Source organism: Epinephelus fuscoguttatus, linkage group LG4, assembly GCF_011397635.1.
Source record: "Epinephelus fuscoguttatus linkage group LG4, E.fuscoguttatus.final_Chr_v1".
Classification (NCBI taxonomy): Eukaryota; Metazoa; Chordata; class Actinopteri; order Perciformes; family Serranidae; genus Epinephelus; species Epinephelus fuscoguttatus.
In genome coordinates, this window is record NC_064755.1 from 38,275,685 (window position 1) to 38,301,916 (window position 26,232).

Here is a 26,232-nt window from a genome sequence, read left to right on the forward strand (position 1 = left end):
ATAGTTTTACAGTGTGACACTGTTACACTGCAGCAGAATGTGGACCAGTTTTATAAAGAGTCCCAGCAGACGGTCTGACAGGGACTCACAGGCCTGTATGGGGGGCTCAGGATGGAGGGGGCTTAGGCATTCTCTCAGCATGTGTCACCGTGGCAACAAGGAGCAGCTCCATATTTGGAACATGTTAAAGAAAAGGGGAGTGTGTGTGTGTGTGTGTGTGTGTGTGTGTGTGTGTGTGTGTTACATAGTGTGCGTGTCTGTGTGTTGTTCATGTTGCATAGACACAAATGTGTGTGTGTTTACTACATAGTATGCGTTAGTGCTGGGCGGTATACCGGTTCGTACCGAAAACCGGTATTTATTTTCGTTATGATATGACTTTTTCACCGCAATACCGGTGAATAGCCCAAACAACATCCGGAACATGCGCGGCGGGAAGGTGTTTCAGCAGGGACCCATTTCACCGCCGCACACCACAGGCACGCTTGAGCAGGCGAGAGTGAGAGCATAGAAACGTTTAGAGGCGAGAATGGCTGCTGGAGAGAGTCCTGAAAGTGAAGCAACTGTACACAATGACCCAGAAGAACTCATACCAAAAAGAGCAGTGTTTCCCTATGTGCAACTAACAGCAGCGCACCGACATTTACAATTCTCCTCTGCCCTCTGTATCGCGTACAGCGGAGTTTCGCCCCGATGCGCACACACCCACACACACACAGACAAAGCGCACACACACAGGTGAGCACACTAGAGCATGGCTCGGGCTGCATTTTCCTGACCGAAGACGACCCGTCCTGAGTCCGAGACAGTTATAAGCGAGCACAGCACTAATGGAGCGGAGCGTGTGTTGCGTTCAGGCGTTGTCAGGTAAATAACAAATTACGGCACTTGAAAAGGCCATAGCACAACACAGCAGCATGTCAAGTTGGCCGAACTTGAGCAAAATACCATGAAATACCGTGAAACCGATATGATTTTTTCTTTAAACCGTGATATGAAAATTTTGTCATACTGTCCAGCCCTAGTATCCGTGTCTGTGTGTGTGTGTGTGTGTGTGTGTGTGTGTGTGTGTTAAATAGTGTGTGTCTGTGTTCATATTGCATAGACACAAATGGCTGTGTTTGTATGTGTGTGTGTCTGTGTGTCTTAGTGTGTGTGCTTGTGCTACAGTGTGTGTGTTACATAATGTGTGCATCTATGTGATGTGTGTTTGTGTTGTTCATGTTGCAAAGATACAAACAGGTGTATGTGTGTCTGAGTGTTGTTCATGTTGCATAGACACAAACTGGTGTGCTTCTGTCACATCATGTGTGTGCGTGTGCATGTGTTGAATCTTGGCAGTGAATTAAAGTGTTTTTCGTTGGGAGTCGAAAGCAGACCAAAGTTATCATTAACAATCAATCCTTGTTTCTTTTCTCTTGTGTGTGTGGGGGTGTGTGTGTTACACCATACTTGCACTGTTTCCAGGAAATCGTCGCAGTATTCCGATTAAGACATGTGGACAACAGGAAGTCTGTTCGTGTGATAACAATCTGCTGGGACACTGTGTGTGTTTGTGTGTGTGCGTACTACGATGGTGAACAGATGAATGTTGTCAGTGATATAATGAAATCTGTAAAGCAGAGACATGTAGAGCTGCAGTTTGATCAACATGGCTGCACACACACACACACACACACACACACACACACACACACACACACACACACGCCCCAACCCTGCAGACAGATGACTCTGGATGAATGACCTGCACATAAAACCAGTGAGGGAGTGGCATCAGACTCTACAGACAGACAGACAGACAGTCAGACAGAGAGGACGGCTGAGACAGAAACAAGTGGATGCAGAGGACAGTCAGCTGCAGCCATGGGGAGCAGAAAAATGTCCTTTTTTGAGACATGGAGGAGCAAGACGGAGAGAGGAGAACTTCTGCAGAGAGCCAATCAGCTGAGACTTCTTCCTTCACAGCTGTAAGTCTGATTCTTAGTGATCAATAACATCCATTAATTTAATGGAAACATAACCAGAGCACATGCTACTGCAGGAGAACACTCAGGAGACAACAGTCCTTAAAGTGGTCAAAAGAAAATGTATATTAATGGCTGCTGGGTGAATGTTATCAGTTGGTGTTGTGTTCAGATGCAGAAGGAGAAGATGGAATCATAATTTAATCTTAATGCATTCAACATAAAAACAAACCTCCAATTCCAGAAACGCCCCTGCTGCTGTACCCAGTCATGAGGTAAAATTACTCTAAATACCAACAAATAAAAGACGACTCACCAAACAGCCAGTGAAGGATGAAGTGCTGTCATCCTTAGATTTAGGAGGATCTTGAGGTTGTGTTTGAGGCAGTTCATTTCTGTGAGTCAGACCCCGCACTCAGAGGTGTGATGGCATACCCTTCATAGAGTGTGGGGCTGCAATTACCTATTTCACATTTTGAACCATTTCCTCTATCCACTATGGGGCGCTGGAGAATGCACTAATGACACATCATGTTTTTGTAAATCAAATATAGACCACAGCATGTAAATTTCAGGGAAATCAAAAGATGAGTGTCTGATAAGACGTGCTTCCTGTCGCCACTAGGTGGCGCTATGACTATCACGGAATATTGTCACATAGATGTGTTCAGGGTGGGACTATTATGAATCATGTAAAGTTTGGTGGACATCCGACCATTTACTCCAAAGACATAGCAATTTCGTATCTCATGGCGAGACATCTAAATTCAACGCTCTGCAGTGGGCGTGCCCTTCAATGTGAGAGAGATCTTGTAATAACTTTTGATCACAGTTTAGTTAAGCTCACACAAACCAAGTTTGAAGTCAATCTGATTAATTCTGTAGAAGTTTGTTAAAATACAACACGTGGAAATGCCAAAAATGACCAAGGAATTCAAAATGGCCGACTTCCTGTTGGGTTCAGGAAATAGGTCCAAGAGGCTTTTTTGTGCATCTGGGCATGATACACGTGTGTACCGATTTTCGTGCATGTCGGTGAAACATGCCGCAGAGGCTGCTCCTTAAAGGGGCGAGGCCAAGCCATTTTGTCCCGCCCACTGACGAAAGCCATATCACACGTAAATTTACATAACAACTCATATGCACGCACATTTTCAAATATGTTAAAACCCCCAAAACGGCAATTTACTTCTAGGAAAAATAATGATAATTCCTTTAGTTTCAATAGGGCCTTCGCCCGCCAATGGTCGGTGCTCGGGCCCTAGAAATGTGAACTATTACGTTAGTAACCCGAGACCAGTGTTTTTTAAGGTCAGAGTCTATTTCTGTCACATTTAGTGAAGAGTAATCTGCACAGACAGATGTTTTAATCAATTTTGTTAGAGTGCAGCTCGCCATTACTGCACTAGTATCATTCACTATTTCCCCACAGGGAGCAGTTGCTAGGTGACAGTGGAGTTCGGGCAGAGCTGCAGAATACCAGGATTGCGTCTCTGCTGCCCCCTGTTGGTACAGAGGTCTTCAGACGACTGACACCAGCTTCACTGGAGGAGATACAACAACGGCATGAAGCGGAGGAGAAGGAGCGACCGAAGAAGAAGAAGAAGAACGAAAAGGTTCAAAATACCTTTCAGTTGTCAATTATAAGAATCAGATGGTGTTTACATTCTAACCAGCTCACAGGTCAAAACTTTTGACCAGTTGCTGACCAAAGTGACCTGCTGCAGGCTTACAAATGTCTGAAGAAGAAAAACCTCAAAATTAAACCTGCGAGCAGCGATCAATACCTTCCAGCACGTCTGTGGTGCTGACAGGACAATGGTCCTCTGGTCATTTCTGCGGCCGCAGCACAACTTAGATGATAATGCCAGTGTGGAGTGTGTGACACTGGAAAAAATGGATTGCAAATGTATTACCATTTCCTGTGTCCACTGCCTGGTGCAATTTATGTCATGTTGCTGTATATCAGATGTAGACACACCACGTACATTTCATGCAAGTCGGATATTCTTTAATGTCACATAAGGTTGACTTCCTGTTGTAAGTAGGTGGTGCTATGACTCAGAGTCAGTGTTGGTCTGTAGATATCTTCAGAAATTTGGGGCTTATATGACAATGTAAAGTCAAGTTACAACAGCTTCCTGTGTCATGTTGAAACAATGCAATTCACTGTTTTCGCCACGGTAACAGCTTTACAATAAAGCATCGTCAAGGTCTTCAAGCTTTTCTGAACACATTTGAGGAGTATGTGGTCAACCAGCTAAGAGCAGTACATCAAAGTATGACACATGTCATTCCCTGGTGTCAATAGATGCAGCTATGACTATAACTCAACACTGGCATGTAGATGTTTTCAGACTCTTATCAGATTTGACCCAATATCGAAATCCATCAGTTTAAACAAAACAAAACAAAAAAATTTCTTGCTTTACCTCTGGAGGCACTGCCCGTAGTTGTTAGACTAACAGAAGTGCAGGGGCCTTGGGGATTGCTCACGCCCTTCACCTCCGGCGGTGCCCCCAGGGAATCGCCTTGTTGTTTACAAATACTTCCAGGTAGAAAACCAGCACAGTTTAGCTATATATCTATATCTATATATATATCTATGTCTATCTATCTATATATATATGTATATCACATTTTTCACATCATTATATCACTGATTAGATTAATCTCAGTGGCTGCAGCTGACAGGGACAGCTAACAGCCTAACAGCAGCAGCAAAGCTAACATCAGGATGTCATCTGTTAAAAGCCTCCCGTTGTCGGATACGACATGAAACTACTCCAGTTAGCTCAGTCATGTTGTAACTAAGACATCCGCTGGCAAAAATATTTTTTTCACGTTGACGAGACGGCGTTTTGGGTGGAGCGGTCACTATGGACGTGGAGCTTGCTGTTTCTGTAGGTACACATTTCCTGGGGACACCTGCACGTCTCTGCCCTGCCCCCTTCATTGTGATCGGCTAAAGCCCATTAGTGACCTAAATCACAGTGAGCAGCTGTTCAGCTTGGCACAGGAGACGAGAAGCGTGTAAACCAACACTAACACTGGCTAACTAGCATCATGACAATTTTCTGGTTCCCTTTCTGAATGACGACTACATACTACCGCCATCTGCTGGTGTGGAGATTTATTTCCTCTCACAGTGGTGCAAAACGTACGTGCTGGTTGGCTGCTGTAGTCTGTGCAGTGTGTTCATGTGCAGGTTTTTGGGAGACACCGGAAATGTGAAACGGCACAACAGTCTGCTGTCGTCACTGTTAGTTCTTCAATGACGGTTTGGTGTGTATGGGCCATTAAACATGTCTGCACATGACACATACACGGTTTACACAAAAGCCAGATCCTCCTCTCTGTTTGTCTCTCTCTGTGGTTGACAGGTGGCGAAGAGTGACCTGCCCAAACCAGCCAGTGACCTGGAGGCAGGGAAGCAACTCCCATTCTTCTTTGGGGCCCCACCTCCTGAGCTTCTGAACACCCCACTGGAGGAGCTGGATCCCTACTACCAATCAAAGAAGGTCTCTTTCTTTCATTCAAAACAGACTTCTGAAACATGTCATCACGTTAAAACCAGGTTTATAAGTATGAAAACCTGATAAGGCAATTTTCAGAAGGTTTGTGAGCTGTTGCAGAGGGTCAGTGTCACAGACACAACACCACAGTTAAAGATAGACTGTTCTGTTTGCAAACAGTTTCACCAGTGAAAGTGAAAGTCAACCCCAGCTTTGTCCATTTGATGTTTCGCCTCTCTATAATTGTGGTTACTGCTGGATGAGTCTATACATTTGTATTTTGTTTATTTTTTAATCCTACAAAGTATATTTTTGACGAAATGTACTCCTCACTGCCCGTAAGAGACAGGAGTCACTCTGACACCTGTGTGTCTCTCTGCAGACGTTCATCGTGCTCGGTAAAGGAAACATCATCCACAGGTTTAATGCTGAGTCGGCCTGTTACCTGTTGAGTCCATTCAACCTGCTGAGGACCGCCGCCATCAAGATCCACATTCACTTATATCCTTTATGATGTCACACTCTGCTCCTCCCTAGCCCAGTTACACCATCCTGATGACTCAAGCTCAACATTCTGTTTTCGCTCTCAGTATCAGTCTGGCCCCACTGCCACCCCAAACACTTTCAGTGGGCGGGAGTTCTCGCCTTGACAGACAAACACCTTCAGCAAATCAGCGTAACAAAACACCAGGGAGCAATCTCTTGTTCTTGAATTATTGTTTCTGCAATAACCTCACTTATTGCTGTGTTTACTCCTGCACAACATGATTTTGCCAAGCAGGACATGCTCCTGGATCAACATCCCACATCACATTCCTGGACCAACATTGCAATCAACCAATCACAGCCCTCTGACATCATTAGTGTGCTGCTCCTATTTCTTTGTGCTTCTTCAGAGCTAAGCTAATTTTCCAAATTCAAGTTAGTACAAATAAACAAAATCCTCAGTAACGTTAAACAAAAACCTTATAAGCTACGACGGGGTTAATGAGTTAGCTTCCTAAGCAGGTAGGCTATGCTAACTAGCTTGCCAATAGGTTTTGTTCACTAACAAAGATTGCGAATATAATTTTCCAGTTGCAAATACGTTTTTATAGCCTATAAAGAAAAACTCTTGCAAAAATAGTTTAAAATAGGCGTTGAAAAAGGAGGGAAAATGTGTCCAGGTCTTTGAAACTGCGAAATGACATTATCTTTACTCTTAATGTTATTAAGCAATATTTTAGCCTACTGGTAAGCTTACTCGTTAGCATAGCCAACCTACTTTGTAAGCTAACTTGCTAACCCTGCAGTAGCTTATAAGGTTTTTGTTTGATGTCACTGAGGATTTTGTTCCTTTGTACTAACTTGAATGTGGAAAATTAGCTTAGCTCTGAAGAAGTGCATAGGAATTTTAAAAGAAACACAGGAGCAGCACACTGATGATGTCAGAGGGCTGTGATTGGTTGATTGCAAAGTTGGTCCTGGAAGGCGATGTGGGATGTTGATCCAGGGGCATGTCCTACTTGGCAAAATTACGTTGTGCATCGGGCGCTTGTTACGTCGAGAGCTGCCATTACTGTTCAGCAAGTGGCCTGCATTTTGCGTCATCAGCTACTAAGCAGTCCCTGATTGGCTGCTTACGTTGTCAACTACAGTGCAGATCCCTGATTGGTCCAGATTGGATTATAATTTCTGGAAAGTGTTGGGGTCCGCTCATAATTCCGACATCCCATTATTCCGACATCCCATTGTTCTGAAAATGACCCACTGTTCCAAAATCTCAATGTTTCTACATCCCATTGTTCCGACCATATTAAACCCATTGTTACGAAGTCCTGTTGTTCTGCAATCTAATTTTTCATTGTTACAAAATAACTGTTTCATGGTTAAGGTCTGGTTAGGTTTATGCACAAGAACTATTTGGTTAAGGTTAGGAAAAGATCATGGTTTGGGTTAAAATTAAAACTTTCAACATCGTTTCTACTTCCTCAAAACAGGGCGACCGTTGTCGTCATGGCAACAGTAAACAACACGACAACACGGTCTCTTGCTGCTTTCCCTTGCTGCTTGCTTTTTCAACTTTTTGCATTGCAACATTGAGATTTCGGAACAATGGGACTTCAGAACAATGGGTTTAATATGGTCGGACCAATGGGATGTTGAAGCATTGAGATTTCAGAACAATGGGTAATTTTCGGAATAATGGGATGTTGAAATCATGGGATGTCGGAATTATGACATGGCACCAAAGTGTTTGGGGTGGCACCGAGTCCAGACTGACAAAGAGAGCGAAACAGAATGTTTGGCTTAAGATAGTCTTACCAGGTAAGATCCTCCCTGACTGGTTAGTGAAACCATCAGACCCTCATATAGTCTTTTCATTATGTCTCTGTTGTCTGGTTTGGGTATACTGCTCTTTATGTATCACTGCTACTGCTGACCGTCACACTGTTTGTTTAACATGTTAGTGACTTTTTCCTTAAAACCAAAACGTTATTCCGTTTGTTCATCCTGGTGACGGTTCTGACCAACTGTGTGTTCATGACGATGAGTAATCCTCCAGAATGGAGAGAGACTGCGGAGTGAGTAAACACTCACACACAACACACACATTGGGCCTCATGCAGGGAGCGATACTACCCATAGATTTCTGGGATTCACCAATGTTTTCTGATTTTTGCTCTTTTCTTCTATAAGAGAACATTTACGAAGGTCCAGAGCACTCTGACCAAGCTAAGAGGAAAATATCTCGTTTTCACAGTCCACGAATTGTTATGTTTTTGTGTAGTTATAATGAATGGATTATTACATTTGTGGGTAGTAGGGAAGTAAATACTGCTATGGTTGGTCCATTGATCCCAATTACTGTAAATTCAGTTACTGTGCGTCCCTTTGCTGACCAGGGCCAGGGCCCCATTCACAAAGCTTCCTTGTACTGGGAGTTGCTCCGAGTGACAAAATTCAATGAACATTCTTTGTGTCATTTTCTTAGAATTCCCCCTTCAAGTTAAGACTAGGTCCTCCATAAAGATAAGAGTTATTCCTAATGACTCTTAAGCCTTAAAAGAGCTCCTCAGGTGAAAAACTTAGCAGGCTCACAAAGGGGCGTGTCTGTGACAACCAATCACATTTGTTAAAAGAATTCATCACACCGAGCAGCGGGGTCAACCACACCTCCTCACCAAGGTAAAAGTTTCTGTCCCTTCCTTGCTCGGTGTTCTCTGAACTTTCCTAAATCACTCCTAAGCTAGGACTCCTTACTAAAGTTTGTCACTGAGAGTTTTCTCAGAATGTTTCTGAATACGGCCCCTGACGTTTAGTGGAGTAGAAGTAGAAAGTTGCATGAGATAAATATATTCAAGTACAGTAACAGTACCTTGAATGTGTACTTTAGTGCAGTACTTGAGTAAATGTGCTCAGTTATACGTCAGGGGCCATTTTCACAAACACTGTGAGAACACGCTCAGAGAGCTTCTAACTTTGCCTAAAAAAGTTTAGTAAGGAGACTTAACTTAGGAGTGATTTAAAAAAGTTCTCAGAGCAACTCTGACCAAGGAAGGGGCAGAGACTTTTACCTCAGTGAGGAGGTGTGGTTGACCTTGTTACAAGGTGTGATGAATTCTTTTAACAGATGTGATTGGTTGTCACGGAGCCTTTGTGAGTCTGCAGGTGTGGACACCCAGTGGAAATGAGATAAACTGCTGACTGTGAAAGTGTTGTTATTGTTAATGTGATCACTCTGCTGGTAGAAGATTGAGACAGACTCAAGTCATCACTGCTGCACTGTTGTGTTTTTACAGTTTTCCAAAAATCTCAGTGTTGTGATCATTTTGTTTTTGGCCTTACAGCTTTATTGCATTGGGCAGGAAATGTGTGCGTATCCCTAATGAGATCAATCGCAAACATTATTCCTGCACAATCTAATTAGGGACCTCAGCCGAAGGACGAAGTCCCTATTGATTTTTGTGGCATGTAATGTCCTCACTGTCATCCAGTGTTTGCAGAATATTTTCTCTTCGTGTTTCCACTATTTTCTCATCTAATTAAGAAACTGTTAAAAGTACTCCTCCCTGCTCCTAACAGTTTTTCACCTTAGGAGTTCTCTTAAGGGCTAAGCTGCTTTGTGAGTAACATTTATCTTTACAAATACCTAGTCCGAACTTTAAGTAGAAACTTTTAGACTCATAATTCTAAGAATTTTCTTGGAGTTATGTCACTAGAAGCAACTCTTTGTATGATGCAGCTTTGTGGATGTGGCACCAGATGTAAATATTGTACTTTTAACTCCACTGCTATTCTTTCAATTCCACTGCACCATACTTGCCTTTATATAGTGTTTAAGGGGCGTTACCTTTGCTAATAGATTCCCTATGATCATTCAGCACATCTGGTTAAGAGCAGATTGGGATGGTTAAGAACGTTTGGTACATCTGAAGTTGACTTCTCTTGTTTTTTTTCTCAACAGAAACTTACGAGAACATATAACAGAAATTTAAGAGAATGTTGCTGCATGAGGCCCATTAACACACACACACTCACACAGCATTGATGTGACCCCACAACAAACAAGAAGAAGCGTTAAGCAGCTGCTGTCTGGAAATAACTGAACCGATTCACAGCGTTAAACTGGAATTTGAAGTAAAAGTCAAAAACAGGCTCAGAAACAAAGAGTAAGTCTGTCTTCAATGTCAGATGGGCGTGATTCACTACGCCGTCATCTCTGAGAAAAAGCAGATTAAAGGTCATTTAAGTTCAGTTCAGCTTGAACTGTGACCTCTGTGAAAAGTTTGAGCTCTGACTTGAATCTCTGTCCTCAGGAAGTGAAACACTCTTTTGTCTGTGATGAAGTCTCACAAGACTATAAAATCCAATTTAAAATTAGTAAGTGCCCGTGAGCACCCCCTACAGGCTGCAGTATTCATCACAGCCACAATCTGAACAAACAACATCCTGGGCCTGGTTGTTCAGAAGTAATCTGACCAGATTTTGGTGATTGGATTGGATCAAATCTTCATAATGGGTTGCTCAGAAGAAAAAAAAGATTCTGAATTCAAATAAGATCATGTAATCCAGTCTTGGTTTTGATCCGGATCAAACCTTCAGTGTGTGTTGTTCAAAGCATTTTGGTAGGATTGGGATTTTGATCCAAGAAATCAGGATTATCCTGATCCCAGAATGCTGGATTTAGGGTGGATTTTAGGAACAAAGTGTAATAAAAATTTCAAATTGTTCAATTAAATGTAGAATTATTTCAACACATTCTCGCTCCGACCTCGTCACTTAACGACATTTTGGTCATAAACATTCCACGTCCACATACGACGTGAAAAGTACCCTGGGTGCGTTGGTTGTTTTTCTGGGACACCATGTCAAGTTCTGCCTGTTACATGCATTGTCTTCTATCAAAATACACTTCTGTTTTCAGAGGAAATTTACCGTTTAAATACAATCTCTTTCAAAATAAATGCACTATGTTGGTAGCAACTGGTTAATCAATTATTAAAATAATTCCTGAATAAACATAAATTGATATTTTTGTTGTAACGGTGTTATATTTTTCATTTCATTGTCATTTCATTTTTATTTTTACAGGAAAAGATTAAAAGTAACATAATAAAGATCAGTCACAATTAACCAGGCCTGATTCAGTTAAAACTGGTTTACAGCAGGTTCCTATATTTGAAATGACTCTCACTGATTACTGTTCTTTTGAAGTGTTTCAGTGTTTTTGTTTTTGTTTTCAAACAGACATGTGTTTACAGCCATCTACATGCTTGAAGTCCTCATAAAGATGATGTCCAGAGGCCTCTGTTTCGGAAGCTTCACTTTCCTCAGAGACCCCTGGAACTGGCTCGACATCCTGGTCATCCTCACAGGGTAATGTAATATCTCTTACCTCTTCTATGTCTCTTTGTATCTTTTAATTTCTTCTACATGTCTTTGTATCTCTTCATCTCTTACACGTCTCTTTGTATCTCTTCATCTCTTCTATGTCTCTGTCTCTTTGTCTCTTTTACACCTTTTCGTATCTCTTCGTCTCTTTCACATCTTTTTTTATCTCTTCTATGTCTCTATCTCTTTGTCTCTTTTACACCTTTTTGTATCTCTTCATCCCTTTCACATCTCCTTGTATCTTTTCATCTCTTTTTGCATTTTTATCTCTCCATGTCTTTGTATCTCTTTTTTATCTGTGCTGTCTCTCTGTATCTCTTCATCTCTTTTACATCTCTTTGTATCTCTTTTACACCTTTTCATATCTCTTCATCTCTTTATGTCTTTGTATCTCTTCAACTTTTTACACCTCTCTGTGTCTTTTCATCTGTTTAACGCCTCTTTGTACCTCTACATCATTTTCACATCTCTTTGTATCTTCATCTCTTTATGCCTCTTTTTTCTCTTTGTATCTCTTCATCTCTTTTGCGCCTCTTCATCTCTTAAAGTTTTTACACCTCTTGGTATCTTTCATGTGTTTAACACCTCTTCGTATCACTACATCTCTTTTACATCTCTTTGCATCGCTTCATCTCTTTTGAGCCTCTTCATATCTCTTCTTGTTTTCTGTCTCCCTGTGTATGTCTTGACTATAACTTAACATAACTATATATAACTGTATTAGTATAACTATATGAATATGAGAGTATATATGATAATATGACTGTATATAACTTTAAGAATAAAACTCATTCTCTGTAACCACTGGTAAAGGGTTATGAGGGGGAGCTGGAGCCTATCCCAGCTGACACTGGGCAAGAGGCGGTGTTCACCCTGGACAGGTCACCAGAGCTGACACATAGAGACAGACAACCATTCACACTCACATACACACCTATGGCTAATTTAGAGTCACCAATTAACTTGCTTGTCTTTGGACTGTGGGAGGAAGCTGGAGTCTCTGGAGATAACCCACACTTACACAGGGAGAACATGTGAACTCTGCACAGAAGGGCTCCCCTTCCCCAGGGTTTGAGGTTGCTGTGAGGTGATAGTGGTAACCACTGCACCACCATGACTATACATAACTATATGAATATAACTTTACGACTATATAGAACTGTATGACTCTATGAAATCATACAACTATTTATAACTGTATGACCATATATAACTGCACAAATGTATATGTAGCTCACATATATACATACAAGTCTGATGCCAAAGAAGTTGGGATGCCATGTAAAGTGTAAATATAAAAAGAATGCAGTGATTTGGAAATCTTATTTGACCTATATTTAATTGAATATTGATAAGCCACAAAGACATATTTAATGTATATGCGCGCATTCTGAATTTGATGCCTGCATTGAGTTACAAAAAAGTTGGGACAGAGGCAACAAAAAACTGTGAAAGTTGTGAAATGTTAACAAAACATCTTAAACATTTCACAGGTAACAGAGTCAAGTATCATGACTGGGTATGAAAGGAGCATCCTCTAAAGACTCAATTATTCACAAGCAAGGATGGTCATTTACTGAGAAACTGTGTGGGCAAAGAGGCCAACAGATTAAGATCAACATTTCTCAATGTACAGTTTCAAGGAATTCATGGATCTCACCTTCTGCAATCCGAATATCACCCAATGATTCAGGAAATCTGGAGAAATCTCTGCATGTGAGAGCCCAGGCTGAAAACCAACAACCCAGCACAGCCCTCAGGCGGCACTACATTTGAAACCAACATGACTGTATAAAACATATTTCTACATGGGCTTGGAAACACTTTGGGAAACCATTGTCGGTGAACACCTTGAATATAGGTCACAAAGGATTTGCAAATCATTGAATTCTGTTTTTATTTACGTTTTACACAGTGTCCGACCTTTTATGGAATCAAGGTTGTATTACTTCAATTTCTTCAGAGCCCCCAAGAAGTGGCTGAACTCCATGATCGCCGGCAAGATGTAATAATTAAGAAATCTGATATATGTGTTCATAACAGAGTTCTTGTTCAGAGTCAGTTATTAACAGTTGTTTTGTCTCCCTTTGGTGGTATGGTGTCTCTCTGTATCTCTTAATCTCCTCTATGTCTCTTTGTATCTTTACATCTCTTTTATGTCTCTTTGTATCTCTTCATCTCTTTTATGTCTCTTTGCATCTCTCCATCTCTTCTACGACTCTTTGTACATTTTCATCTCTTTTAGGTCTATCTGTATCTCTTAAAGGAGCTATATGTAAGAAATCTAAAGCAAATAGTCATAAAATCCTCCTAATATGTCAAAGAGACTAAGGAATAATGTTCATATAACATACTGATCTCACTGACAACAATAGTACAGCCAGCATATTTGCATCTAAAAAATTTTTTTGCGAATCATGTTTATGTTTTGAATTTGTGTTTTGGCCTGTTGCGCCACCCACCGCTGTCTACCAGTCACACAGTCAGTAGAGTCTCAGCATCAGTTACAGTTACGACTGAGCTACAACAGCACGGCAAGCAGCATTAGCAGTGTCCCAGCATTAGCAGCCGGCTTCTCCTCAGCTGTATCCCGGCAGCAGTGTTAGCAGCAGAGAAGCCGGACTTGCTCGAATGGTGCGCTGGAAAACTGAAGATCAAGGACGCGGCGACGCAGCCCTGCCACGGCAGTTGCCCGTGAGCAAACAAATCAGTCTCCAGCGTGCCGCTGTCCAGCAACCTCGAATCTGTAGGGGAGGGGGGGCGGACACGACTCGCGGCAGTATTTTGAATTTGAGTGCAGTAACTGTTTTGGCCACATTCTTACACACAGCGCCTTTAAGTCTCTGTATCTCTTCATCCATTTTACATCTCTTTGTATCTCTTCATCTCCTTTCCATCTCTTTTACGTCTCTTTGTATCTCTTCATATCTTATGTCTCTCTGTATCTTTTCACCTCTTATGTCTCTCTGTATCTCTTCATCTCTTTTACATCTTCTTCGTCTTTTAGGTCTCTTTGTATCTCTTCATATCTTATGTCTCTCTCTATCTCTTCATCTCTTTTATGTCTCTTTGCATCTCTCCATCTCTTCTACATCTCTCCGTATCTCTTAAGTCTCTGTATCTCTCCATCCCTTTTACATCTCTTTGTATCTCTTCATCTCTTTTATATCTTCTTCAACTTTTACGTCTCTTTGTATCTCCTCATATCTTATGTCTTTCTGTATCTCTTCATCTCTTTTATGTCTCTTTGTATCTCTTCATCTCTTTTACCTCTCTTTGCATCTCTTCATTTCTTCTACGTCCCTTTATATCTCTTCATCTCTTTTACGTCTTTCGGTATCTCTTCATCTTTTTTTTTTTACGTCTCTTTGTATCTCTTCATGTCTCATGTCTCTCTGTATCTTTTCATCTCTTTTAGATTTCTCTGTATCTCTTAAGTCTCTCTGTATCTCGTCATCCCTTTTACGTCTCTTTGTATCTCTTCATATCTTATGTCTCTCTGTATGTCTTGATCTCTTTTACATCTCTTTGTATCTCTTCATCTCTTTTACATCTTTTTGTATCTCTTCGTATCTTATGTCTCTCTGTATCACTTCATCCCTTATGTCTCTCTGTATCTCTTCATCTCTTCTATGTCTCTTTGAATCTCTTCATCTCTTTTACGTCTTTCGGTATCTCCATCTTTGTATCTCTTCATGTCGTATGTCTCTCTGTATCTTATCATCTCTTTTATGTCTCTCTGTATCTCTTCATGTCATCTCTCTGTATCTCTTCATCACTTTTACATCTCTTTGTATCTCCATCTGTTTTACGTGATGATGATGATGATGATGACAGTGGTGGTGATGCTGATGTGTTCCTGTGTTTCAGATATTTGACATGGATTGTATCTATAAAGACACTTTCTGTGTTGAGAACAGTTACTCGAGTACTGAAGATCATCACAGTCATCCCAGGTGTGTGTGTGTGTGTGCGTGTGTGTGTGTGTGTGAGAATCTCTATCTCACAAAGAAACTCAAAGAGTTATGAGTTTGTTGTTTTGGAATTTGATTTCTGATGCAGTCGGTTTCTTAAACTCCACCCACTCTCAGGTCTGAAGAAGACTGTCGGAGATGTCGTCCAGTCGTTGAGGAAACTGGCTGATGTCATCACTCTAACGGTGTTCTGGCTCTGCCTCTTGGCTCTGATCACTCTGCAGCTCTTCATGGGATCTCTGAAGCACAAATGTATTATTTCATCGTGGCTGGCGCCAGCAGGAAGCACTGAGTTTGATTTCTCTGAGCATGTTCTCAACGCTGGTATGATGATGTAGATGTTGAGCGTTTGCCAGATTGCTACATTCAGCTGTTGCCCCTCAGCTAGAGGTTGAAGCCTTTCTGTTTGTCTGTTTGTCTGTCTGTCTGTCTGTCTGTCTGTCTGTCTGCCTGGTAGAGAACCAGTACCACCTGCCTGGTCAGTTAGATCCTCTGGTGTGTGGAAACTCCTCTGATTCAGGGTACGTTCACAGCTCTTCAATACAGACACTTCATCATCATCACAATGATAATAGTAAATGAATATGATGATGATGATGATGATGATGTCCTTAGGGCCTGTCCCGAGGGTTACACCTGTCTGAGGGCGGGGAGAAACCCAAACTACGGCTACACCAGCTACGATTCGTTTAGTTGGTCTCTGCTGAACATGGTCCGACTGATGACCCAGGACTTCTGGGAAAACCTGATGCAGCTGGTCAGTAACAGACTGGTCCCAGTAGACGGACAGGCTGGTCCCAGTAACAGACAGACTGGTCCCAGTACACAGACTGGTCCCAGTGCACAGACTGGTTTAACTGAGTTCACTGATTCCACCTGGAGTCACTTTAAGTTAATATTCTAATTGTTCTCATAGATCTGTCAGGAGAAGGACGGTGTCTTGCTCTCACCTGTCTGTCTTTCTCTCCCGTCTGTCTCGCACCTGTCTATCTTTTGTCTGTCTGTCTCTCTGGCCCATCTCTCACCTGTCTCTCTTTTCCCTCGTCTGTCTCTCTCACCTGTCCCTTTTTCTCACCCATCTGTCTTTCTCACCTGTCTCTTGTTTTCACCTATTTGTCTCTCACCTGTCTGTCTCTCACCTGCCTGTCTCTTACCTGTCCCTTTTTCTCACCTGTCTGTCTATCACCTGTCTTTTGGTCTCACCTATCTGTCTCTGTCATCTCTGTCTCTCAACTATCTGTCTCTCTCATCTGTCTGTCTCGCACCTGTCTGTCTCTCACCTACCTGTCTCTTACCTATCCCTTTTTCTCACCTGTCTGTCTATCACCTGTCTCTTGGTCTCACCTATCTGTCTCTCTCATCTGTCTGTCTCTCACCTGTCTGTCTTTCTCTCCTGTCTGTCTTTCACCTGTCAGTCTCTCTCACCTGCCTCTCTTTCTCCTGTCTCTCTTACCTGTCTCTCTCACTTACTCTGTCTCTCTCATATATCTCGCTCTATCTTACCTGTCTCTCACCTGTCTGTCTCTTTCACTTGTCTGTCTTTCTCACCTGTCTCTCTTTTCTCACCTTACCTGTCTCTTTCACCTGTCTCTCTTTCTTACCTTTCTCTCATTCTCTCCTACCTGTCTTTCTCACCCATCTGTCTCTCTCTCTCCTATCTGTCTCTCTCATTTGTCTGTCTCTCTCACTTGTCTGTCTCTTTCACCTGTCTGTCTCTTTCACCTGTCTGTCTTTCTCACCTGTCTCTCTTTTCTCACCTTACCTGTCTCTTTCACCTGTCTCTCTTTCTTACCTTTCTCTCATTCTCTCCTACCTGTCTCTTCTCACCTCTCTGTCTTTCTCACCTGTGTCTCTTTCTCACCCTATCTGTCTCTTTCTCACCTGTCTGTCTCTCTGCAGACGTTCCGATCATCAGGTTCCCACTTCCTGGTCTTCTTCATGGGTATTGTCTTCCCCGGCTGCTTCTGCGTCCTCAGCCTCATCGTGGTGGTGGTTGCCATGGCCGCCAGTGAGCGGGAGGACGCCGGTGTCGTTGAAGCCAGAGAGAGAGAAGAGTTGTTCACTAAGATCGTGGAGGTGCTGAAGAGGAGGGAGGAAGAGGAGGTAAGATTGTTTCACTTTTCAGGCATCATTCGTGTAACTGGTGGATTTAAATGAAGCATTTAATTATTGTTAATTGTATTGTTGTTACAGAAGGCAGCCTGCAGGGCGGCGCTCTCAGAGACATCAGAGGGTGAAAACAAGAGCCACAAACACACTGATGTAAAAGGTACACACACACACACACACACACACTGGCCCATCTAACCCTGAACCTGATCCAGAAGTCTGTAGACAGCAGATATGATTATGAAAGTGTGTTTTCAGTGTGTGAAGCTTGTCTCGCAGTCAGCGGTGTGTTTCAGGGTTTGATGAGGACCACGTGTCGTTTCCTCTGTGCTGTTTTGTTTTTGCAGACTTCTGCCTGAAGTTGGACTGTTGTGTCTGTTGCCCGGGGCTCCAACAGTGGCTTCACACCTTCATCACAAACCCATTCTTTGACCTTGGGATTGTCATCTGCCTCATCATCAACACCATTTTTATGGCTATGGAGCATTATCCAATGACGATGGAGTTTGAAGAGCACCTTGCTATAGCACATCTGGTTAGTGTTAAAGAAAAGTTTTGAACAAAACAAGACAGACAGACAGACAGACAGACAGTGACTTTTACTAACACATGAAGCAGACCTGAGCGTCAAGCTGATTGGTTGAGCCAACACATTTTATTAAAGTGTTTCTATTAAAGTTTTCTTTGTTTTCTTTTCAAGTTACGTTGAAGATACACTTCAACAACGTACTGTCACAGTAATCTTTAGGCAGAGCAGGAAACTATGAGATAACTATACAAATACATGTAACTATAAAACTATATGTAACTATAAATTATTTGTAGCTTTACAAATATATTTAACTATATGACTATTTTGTAACTATAAGACTATATATAGCTATAAAACTACATGTAACTCTATGACCATTTGTGACTATATGTACACTATATGTACTTATACAATTATACCTTTACAACTATATGTAACTATAAAATGATATGTACAAACAAATATTTTATACTATAGGATAATATCTAACTATACAACTAACTATAAAACTATATGTAACTATAAAATGATATGTACAAATATTTTATACTATAGGATAATATCTAACTATACAACTGTATGCAACTATATCAACTTTAAGACTATATGTAACTATCCGATGACGCGTAACTATATAATTATAGATAATTTTACACCCACCTGCTTACTAGCTTAGGAGAGCTTACCAGAAAATATCAGACTATAAAAAGCTATAAAACAACAACAGCTGAGTACGCTCATAGAGAGTTTACAGATGACCCCTGTACTCTGAACTTTGACCTCTAAACTCACCTCTCACCTCTGCCAGGTCTTCACAGGCATCTTCACAGCTGAGATGATCATCAAGCTTGTTGCCATGGGCCCGTGCGGATACTTCAAGGTTAGACTTCCTGTTTGTTACCATGGAGCACATAATATGAGGAACGGTTAAACGACAGCGACAGCGTTTGAGGAGCCAGACTTGACTTGACATTACATAATGGTGACGGACGTCTTTGGCTAAATATGCATGTTTGCTTTCCTTGTAATTTCTCTCCAAGCAGATCATGGCTCTGTGGAGCAGCTGCATCTCAGCCTCTGCGAGACAGAACCATGATCAACATCATTAACTTCGATAGAACTGAGGCCAAATTCTGGCTCCTCGAACGCTGTCAATATCGTCATGACCGTTCCGTCTTTTATAATTTCCTTGCTTGTTACAAGCTCTGTGTTCATGACTGACAGCAGTGCGGCTGTTGTGTTGCCATGGTTACAGGTGCACTGGAACATCTATGACAGCATTATCGTCATAGTGAGTCTGTTGGAGTTGGGATTAGCTGACGTTTCTGGCCTGGGTCTGCTGCGCCCCTTACGACTGGTAAGTGTGACATCATCACTTATTGCAAAACAAGCAGTCTCCTCACCTGCCTCCTTACTTTCTATCTACCTGTCTCCTCACCTGCCTCCTTACTTTCTATCTACCTGTCTCCTCACCTGTCTCCTTACTTTCTATCTACCTGTCTCCTCACCTGCCTCCTTACTTTCTATCTACCTGTCTCCTCACCTGCCTCCTTACTTTCTGACTACTTGTCTTTTTTATGTCTCCTTACTTACTGTCTACCTGTCTCCTCACCTGTCTCCTTACTTCCTGTCTACCTGTCTCACCTGCCTCCTTACTTTCTGTCTACCTGTCTCCTCACCTGCCTCCTTACTTTCTATCTACCTGTCTCCTCACCTGCCTCCTTGCTCCCTGTCTACCTGTCTCCTCACCTGCCTCCTTGCTCCCTGTCTACCTGTCTCCTTACCTGCCTCCTTGCTTCCTGTCTACCTGTCTCCTCACCTGCCTCCTTATTTCCTGTCTACCTGTCTCCTCATCTTCCTCCTTACTTCCTGTCTACCTGTCTCCTCACCTGCCTCCTTACTTTCTGTCTACCTGTCTCCTCACCAACCTCCTTACTGTCTCCTCACTTCCTGTCGACCTGTCTCCTCATCTTCTTCCTTACTTCCTGTCTACCTGTCTTCTCACCGACCTACTTACTTCCTGTCTACCTGTCTCCTAACCTCTTTGTCCGTCTGCTGTGCAGTTGCGAGTATTCAGGCTGTCCAGGTGGTGGCCATCCTTCCACCTGTTGTTAAAGATCATCTGGATGTCACTGAGCGCTCTGAGGAACCTGACTCTTCTTCTGCTCATCATGGTCTTTTTCTTCACCGTGGTTGGCATGCAACTGTTTGGGAGTGACTACAAAGACTGCGTCTGTCGCATCTCAGTGGACTGTGAGCTTCCTCGCTGGCACATGAACGATTTCTTCCACTCCTTCCTTGCTATCATGAGGGTCCTTTATGGAGAGTGGATTGAGCTCATGTGGGATTGCATGGAGGTCTCAGGTCAGACCATGTGTCTGATCTTCTTCATGATGGTCATGGTCATCGGAAACCTCTTGGTGAGTCTCAGCAGGTTGACACTTTCTGAGCTTAACCTGGTTCCTGTACGTCATTAACCCTCCAGTCCAGCAGGTCAGCTATAGCCACAAACAGATCCAGGTCTAGGGTCAAACGAGTTCTGGGGTTCTGCCTTGAATTGTGGCTGACTGGAAACAATAAAGCACTTAATCACGTATGAAATCTTTACACCAACATATACTGTTTCAGGTTTTGAATCTGTTCCTGATTTTAAGTCCTGAATCTATTCCAGGCCTTAAAGGATAACTTCGGTATTTTTCAACCTGGGCCCTATTTCCCCATGTGTATGTGTGCGTATGATTCATAGGTACAACTCGTTCTAAAATTGGTTCAGTATTGAAGGAGACGGGTGCAGCCGGCAGCTGCAAAACGAGCTAAAACGGTAACGGGGGCAAATGCGTCCCGTATAAGTTTGTGCGTTAAAAGTGCTTTGTTCCTGGCCTTGTCTCGGGTCTTAAATCTATTCCTGGTCTTGTTGCAGACCCTAAATCAGAGGAGTGCTGACAAAATTAAATACTGAGGTAGTGGGTGTTAGCAACCTCTTCCAGGTAAAGGAAAGGAAAGGACTGCCGATGGTTTTTTTTGTGCTGTACATTACCCTCGGCAGAGCCTTTTTGTTTGGTGCTGTACAGCCTGCAGAGCCCTGGCATCATTGCAGGTCTTGACTTTGTTACTGGCCTTGTTTTAGGTCCCTGATTCTATCTCTACCCTTGTTGTGGGATGGATCTGAATCCATTCCTGGCTTTGTTGCAGGTGCTAAACATGATCCTGGGCTTGCTGCAGATCCCCAATATGTTTGTTGGCCTTGCTGTAGATTCTGAATCAGTTTGCTTGCCTTGTTTCAGGACCTGATTCTGTTCCTGATGTGGTTTAAGGCCCTGAATGTGTTTCTCTGTCTTGTTTCAGGTCCTGAATCTGTTCCTGACCTTGCTGATGAGCTCCTTCAGCAGTGAGAGTCTGGCAGCTCCAGCAGTAAAAGAATACAACCACCTGCAGCCTGCTATAAGTCAGATCAAGAGGGCTGTGTGGACTCTGCTGGGAAAGAAGACCCATATGAACCCAGACCACAAAGGTAGGACCAGATCTGGAACTAGACCAAGGACTTCATTATTTACGTATTTTTTGTAGCCTAGGTGTTTTTAGAGTTCAGGGTGTTCACAGTTTCTGGCTTTCCTGGTGTGTTTTTTTGCTGCTGTTTACTGTGTCTTTAATCTTTTAGATTAAAACTGATAATAATGGACGCAGATCTTAGACTTAATGGCTGGTGATTTACTGTAATTTATTGTTAGCAATCGACAGCAAGGACGACAAGAAGAAGGATTACATGGCCTTGACTGTTGTGACCTCGGAACAGCCGATGTCAGAGGTCAGGGCCCTCAGCAGTGATCACGACAACCCGACCAGCAAAGACCATAACACCGACTCCCAGTGCGTCCTGGATGCCATAAAGACGTCTGAAGATGAAGATGAAAAAGAGAAAAAAGTAAGTCCTATTCTACTCTATTGTAGTATGTGTACTGAAGAAACCAGTTTGAGATGATGTGAGCTTTGTGACATGGTGTGTTATCCTGCTGGAAGTAGCCATCAGAAGATGGGTACACTGTGGTCATAAAGGGATGGACACGCTCAGCAACAATACTCAGGTAGGCTGTGGTGTTTAAACCATGCTCAGTTGGTACTAAGAAAATCTCCCCCACACCATTACACCACCAGCAGCAGCCTGAACCATTGATACAAGGCAGGATGGATCCATGCTTTCATGTTGTTTACACCAAATTCTGACCCTACCATCTGAATGTGGCAGCAGAAATCCAGACTCATCAGACCAGGCAACGTTTTTCCAGTCTTCTATTGTCCAGTTTTGGTGAGCCTGTGTGAACTGTAGCCTCAGTTTCCTGTTGTTAGCTGACAGGAGTGGCACCTGGTGTGGTCTTCTGCTGCTGTAGCCCATCTGCTTCAAGGTTGGACGTGTTGTTGGTTCAGAGATGGTCTTCTGCAGACCTTGGTTGGAACCAGTGGTTATTTGAGATCCTGTTGCCTTTCTATCATCTTGAACCAGTCTGGCCATTCTCCTCTGACCTCAGCAAGGTATTTTTACCCAGAGAACTGCTGCTCACTGGATATTTTCTCTTTTTGGGACCATCCTCTGTAAACCCTACAGATGATAGTGTGTGAAAATCGATCAGCAGTTTCTGTTTAAAGGACGTTTCTTCCACATTCTGATGCTTAGTTTGAACTTCAGCAGGTCGACTTGATCATGTCTACATGCCTACATGCATCAAGTTGCTGCCATGTGATTGGATGATTAGTTATTTGCGTTAACAAGCAGTTGACTAGGTGTACCTAAAAAAGTGGTTGGTGAGTGTATAACCACGTTATCTTCACAAACACACTCATATATACAAATAAGTTCCCTCTGTGGTACAGACCAGTGGTTCAGACCTCAGCATGTATGACACAGACTGATGATGATGATAATAATGATGAAAAACTTTGTATGGATAAAATCTGTTGAATGTGTCTGTTTAGAAACATCCTGAAGTCCAGCAGCGCAAAGACGATGAAGATGATAAAGGAAACCCACCTGACGACTGCTGTAGTGACAGTATGAGTCTTTCTGAATAAGTGATGAAGAACAGGAGCCGATCAGTGATCAATAACAGCCCTGATAAATCTCTGTGCGCGTGTGTGTGTGTGTGTGTGTGTGTGTGTGTGTGTATATTTCAGAGTGTTACCGTTGCTGTCCATGCCTGGACATAGACACATCCCAGGGTGGAGGAAGGGTCTGGTCCAGCTTCAGGAGAGCCTGTTGCTCCATCATTCAACACAAATACTTCGAGTACTTCGTCATGTTCATCCTCCTGCTGAGCAGTGCAGCTATGGTAAACACAAACATACTAACACTGAGCCTCATTCACCAGCTGTTCTCAAGAAAAACAATTTCTACTTAGAACGCACTTGTGAAGCACCAACTAGTTCACCTGGTAGAGCGGGTGCTCCATGTACAAAGTAGGGCTGGGCAATATATAACAAACAAGACTTTCACCCAAGAGAGCAGTGATCACGTCCGTAAGATTCTTAAGCCAAACCCTGTTTTCGTTGCCTAAACCCAACCCAAAAAACAATGCATGCAACAGGCAGAACTTGACATGGTGTCCCAGGACGTCAACAGCTAACGCACCCACAGTACCTTGCATGTTGGATGTGGACGTGGACAGTCCATGACCAAACGTCGATTTGTGACAAGGTCGGAGTGCGAGTGTGTTGCACTCACAAGTTCCCCAGCAACACTAAGAGACACAGAGCTGCTCCTCTGAGTGAAGTCTGGTGTATGAAGTTCAGACACAGTCACACTGGTGTGACATCACAGGCTGCTGCAGGAGACAGGAGCAGCTGTTGAATAGATTTTTTTTGTTTAATTCAACTTGTAATAAACAGTTAACAACACTTCAGTTGTACAAATCAACCTGTAGAGTGACCTCACACACCTGGTCAGGTGCTAACACGGCTGTTGGTGTGAACAGATGTTTGAGGACATTTACCTGCATCAGCGTCTGGTCTTAAAGGAGATCCTGTTGAGAGCAGACCAGGTGTTTACCCTGCTGTTCCTGATAGAGATGCTTCTCAAGATCATCGCCTTCGGACTCAAGAAATACTTCACCGACGCCTGGTGCTGGCTCGACTTCCTCATCTTAGACGTAAGAACCAAACAAACAACACGATCAATAAAAAGCTGATTATTGCTAATGTATAAATAACTGTCTTTTAATAGCTGCTGGTTTAACAGGTTTGACCTCAAGGTAACTTAACGTGATGGTAACCATAGCAACAGAACCAGTGCTTCTATTGGGAAATAGACAGGTACCAGTGTTGTTTGTGCCAGTTAGTACTGGGTAAACTGGTCCCAGTCTTGGTGTTAACGCTGTGTTGTGTCTTCCAGGTATTTCTGGTTTCTCTGGCAGCCGACACATTTGGATTCTCTGAACTGGGAGCCATCCAGTCTCTGAGGACCCTGAGGGCTCTGGGGCCCCTGAGGATCCTGTCTCGCACCAAGGGCCTGAGGGTGAGAATCAATACAACTATCAATAAGTTTATGTATTAATCAATACAGATATCAATACAGTTATCTACTAATCAACACAGTTATCAGTACATTCACATACTAATCAATACAGACATCAATCAATCAATCAATCAATCAATCAATCAATCAATTTTATTTATAAAGCCCAATATCACAAATCACAATTTGCCTCAGAGAGCTTTACAGCATACGACATCCCTCCTGTCTCTCTACCTGTCTCTGTGCAAGTCTTTACCTGTCTCCTTCTCTACCTGTCTCTGTGCAGGTCCTTACCTGTCTGTCTCTGTACATTTCTTTACCTGTCTCTCTCTCTCTACCTCCCTCTGTGCAGGTCCTTACCTGTCTCCTTCTCTACCTGTCTCTGTGCAAATCTTTACTTGTCTCCTTCTCTACCTGTCTCTGTGCAGGTCCTTACCTGTCTCTCTCTCTAACTGTCTCTGTGCAAGTCTTTACTTGTCTCCTTCTCTACGTGTCTCTGTACATGTCTTTACTAGTCTCCTTCTCTACCTGTCTCTGTACATGTCTTTACTTGTCTCCTTCTCTACCTGTCTCTGTGCAGGTCCTTACCTGTCTTCTTCTCTACCTGTCTCTGTGCAGGTCCTTACCTGTCTCTCTCTATGTCTCTGTACATGTCTTTACTTGTCTCCTTCTCTACGTGTCTCTGTGCAGGTCCTTACCTGTCTCTCTCTACCTGTATCTGTGCAAGTCTTTACCTGTCTCTCTCTACCTGTCTCTGACTAAGTCTATATCTGTTTCTCTCTACCTGTCTCTGTGCAGGTCCTTACCTGTCTCCTTCTCTACGTGTCTTTGTGCAGGTCCTTACCTGTCTCTCTCTACCTGTCTCTGTGCAGGTCCTTACCTGTCTCCTTCTCTACGTGTCTCTGTGAAGGTCCTTACCTGTCTTCTTCTCTACGTGTCTCTGTGCAGGTCCTTACCTGTCTCCTTCTCTACGTGTCTCTGTGCAGGTCCTTACCTGTCTCCTTCTCTACGTGTCTCTGTGCAGGTCCTTACCTGTTTCTATGTCTCTGTACATGTCTCTCTCTCTACCTGTCTCTGTGCAGGTCTTTACCTGTCTTTCTCTACCTGTCTCTGTACAGGTTTTTACCTGTCTCCTTCTCTGCCTGTCTGTGTGCAGCTGGTGGTGCAGACGATGGTGCGGAGCTTCCCGTTCCTGTTTGATGTGTTGCTGGTCTCTCTGGTCGTCTGGTTGATCTTCAGTGTTAGTGGAGTGGAACTGTTTGCTGGAAAGTTTTATTACTGCTTCAATGAGACATCGGAGGAGATTTTCACAGCAGACGCTATCAACAATCGTACCCAGTGTTTGGAACTGGTAATGATGAACTTCACCGAGGTCAGGTGGAAGAACGCGCACTTAAACTTCGACAGCGTGGCAAATGGTTACCTGGCGCTGCTGCACCTGGTCAGTCTGTAGACTCAACACACACACACACACACACACTGACACACAGGAAGTGAAAGTCTGAGCCACACAGTTTATAGATGAGTCCAGGTTGTAAGTGATCATTACTGTTAAGTCACGTAGGGCACTGTGATGTTTATAATAACCAATTATACGTTGGAAATAATGAACTGTAGTTGAAATAAAAACTAAATTCAGTTTTAACTGGTGACTTAAACTCTTTGGGTCTCATTCAGGAAATGTTAAACCTGTGAATAGATTTGCACATAAAAATCCTTGGTACTAAGAACCTACTGTGGACTCATGAACGAAAATTTG

General features: G+C 42.8%; 1 protein-coding gene across 5 annotated transcripts in view; it reads left to right on the top strand.

Annotated features, from left to right (window-relative positions):
• The first annotated feature begins 1,647 nt into the window (after positions 1–1,647).
• The window catches only part of LOC125887260 (sodium channel protein type 4 subunit alpha B-like), a 39,188-nt gene continuing 14,603 nt past the window's right edge, over positions 1,648–26,232 (top strand). For 2 of the 5 annotated variants that reach the window (XM_049573946.1, XM_049573948.1), the window contains exons 1-24: positions 1,648–1,970; positions 3,400–3,583; positions 5,351–5,488; positions 5,865–5,983; positions 7,957–8,046; positions 11,213–11,341; positions 13,272–13,361; positions 15,227–15,312; positions 15,448–15,654; positions 15,788–15,851; positions 15,946–16,087; positions 17,230–17,433; positions 17,524–17,599; positions 17,787–17,974; positions 18,780–18,851; positions 19,227–19,328; positions 20,035–20,391; positions 21,317–21,482; positions 21,700–21,893; positions 22,940–23,015; positions 23,138–23,292; positions 23,935–24,108; positions 24,351–24,473; positions 25,630–25,914. In XM_049573946.1, the coding sequence (XP_049429903.1) occupies positions 1,867–1,970; positions 3,400–3,583; positions 5,351–5,488; positions 5,865–5,983; positions 7,957–8,046; positions 11,213–11,341; positions 13,272–13,361; positions 15,227–15,312; positions 15,448–15,654; positions 15,788–15,851; positions 15,946–16,087; positions 17,230–17,433; positions 17,524–17,599; positions 17,787–17,974; positions 18,780–18,851; positions 19,227–19,328; positions 20,035–20,391; positions 21,317–21,482; positions 21,700–21,893; positions 22,940–23,015; positions 23,138–23,292; positions 23,935–24,108; positions 24,351–24,473; positions 25,630–25,914 (3,525 nt within the window). In that variant the 5' untranslated portion in view covers positions 1,648–1,866. The remainder of the gene's footprint in view (positions 1,971–3,399; positions 3,584–5,350; positions 5,489–5,864; positions 5,984–7,956; positions 8,047–11,212; positions 11,342–13,271; positions 13,362–15,226; positions 15,313–15,447; positions 15,655–15,787; positions 15,852–15,945; positions 16,088–17,229; positions 17,434–17,523; positions 17,600–17,786; positions 17,975–18,779; positions 18,852–19,226; positions 19,329–20,034; positions 20,392–21,316; positions 21,483–21,699; positions 21,894–22,939; positions 23,016–23,137; positions 23,293–23,934; positions 24,109–24,350; positions 24,474–25,629; positions 25,915–26,232) is intronic. The other 3 variants (XM_049573945.1, XM_049573949.1, XM_049573947.1) reach the window with 3 other exon arrangements.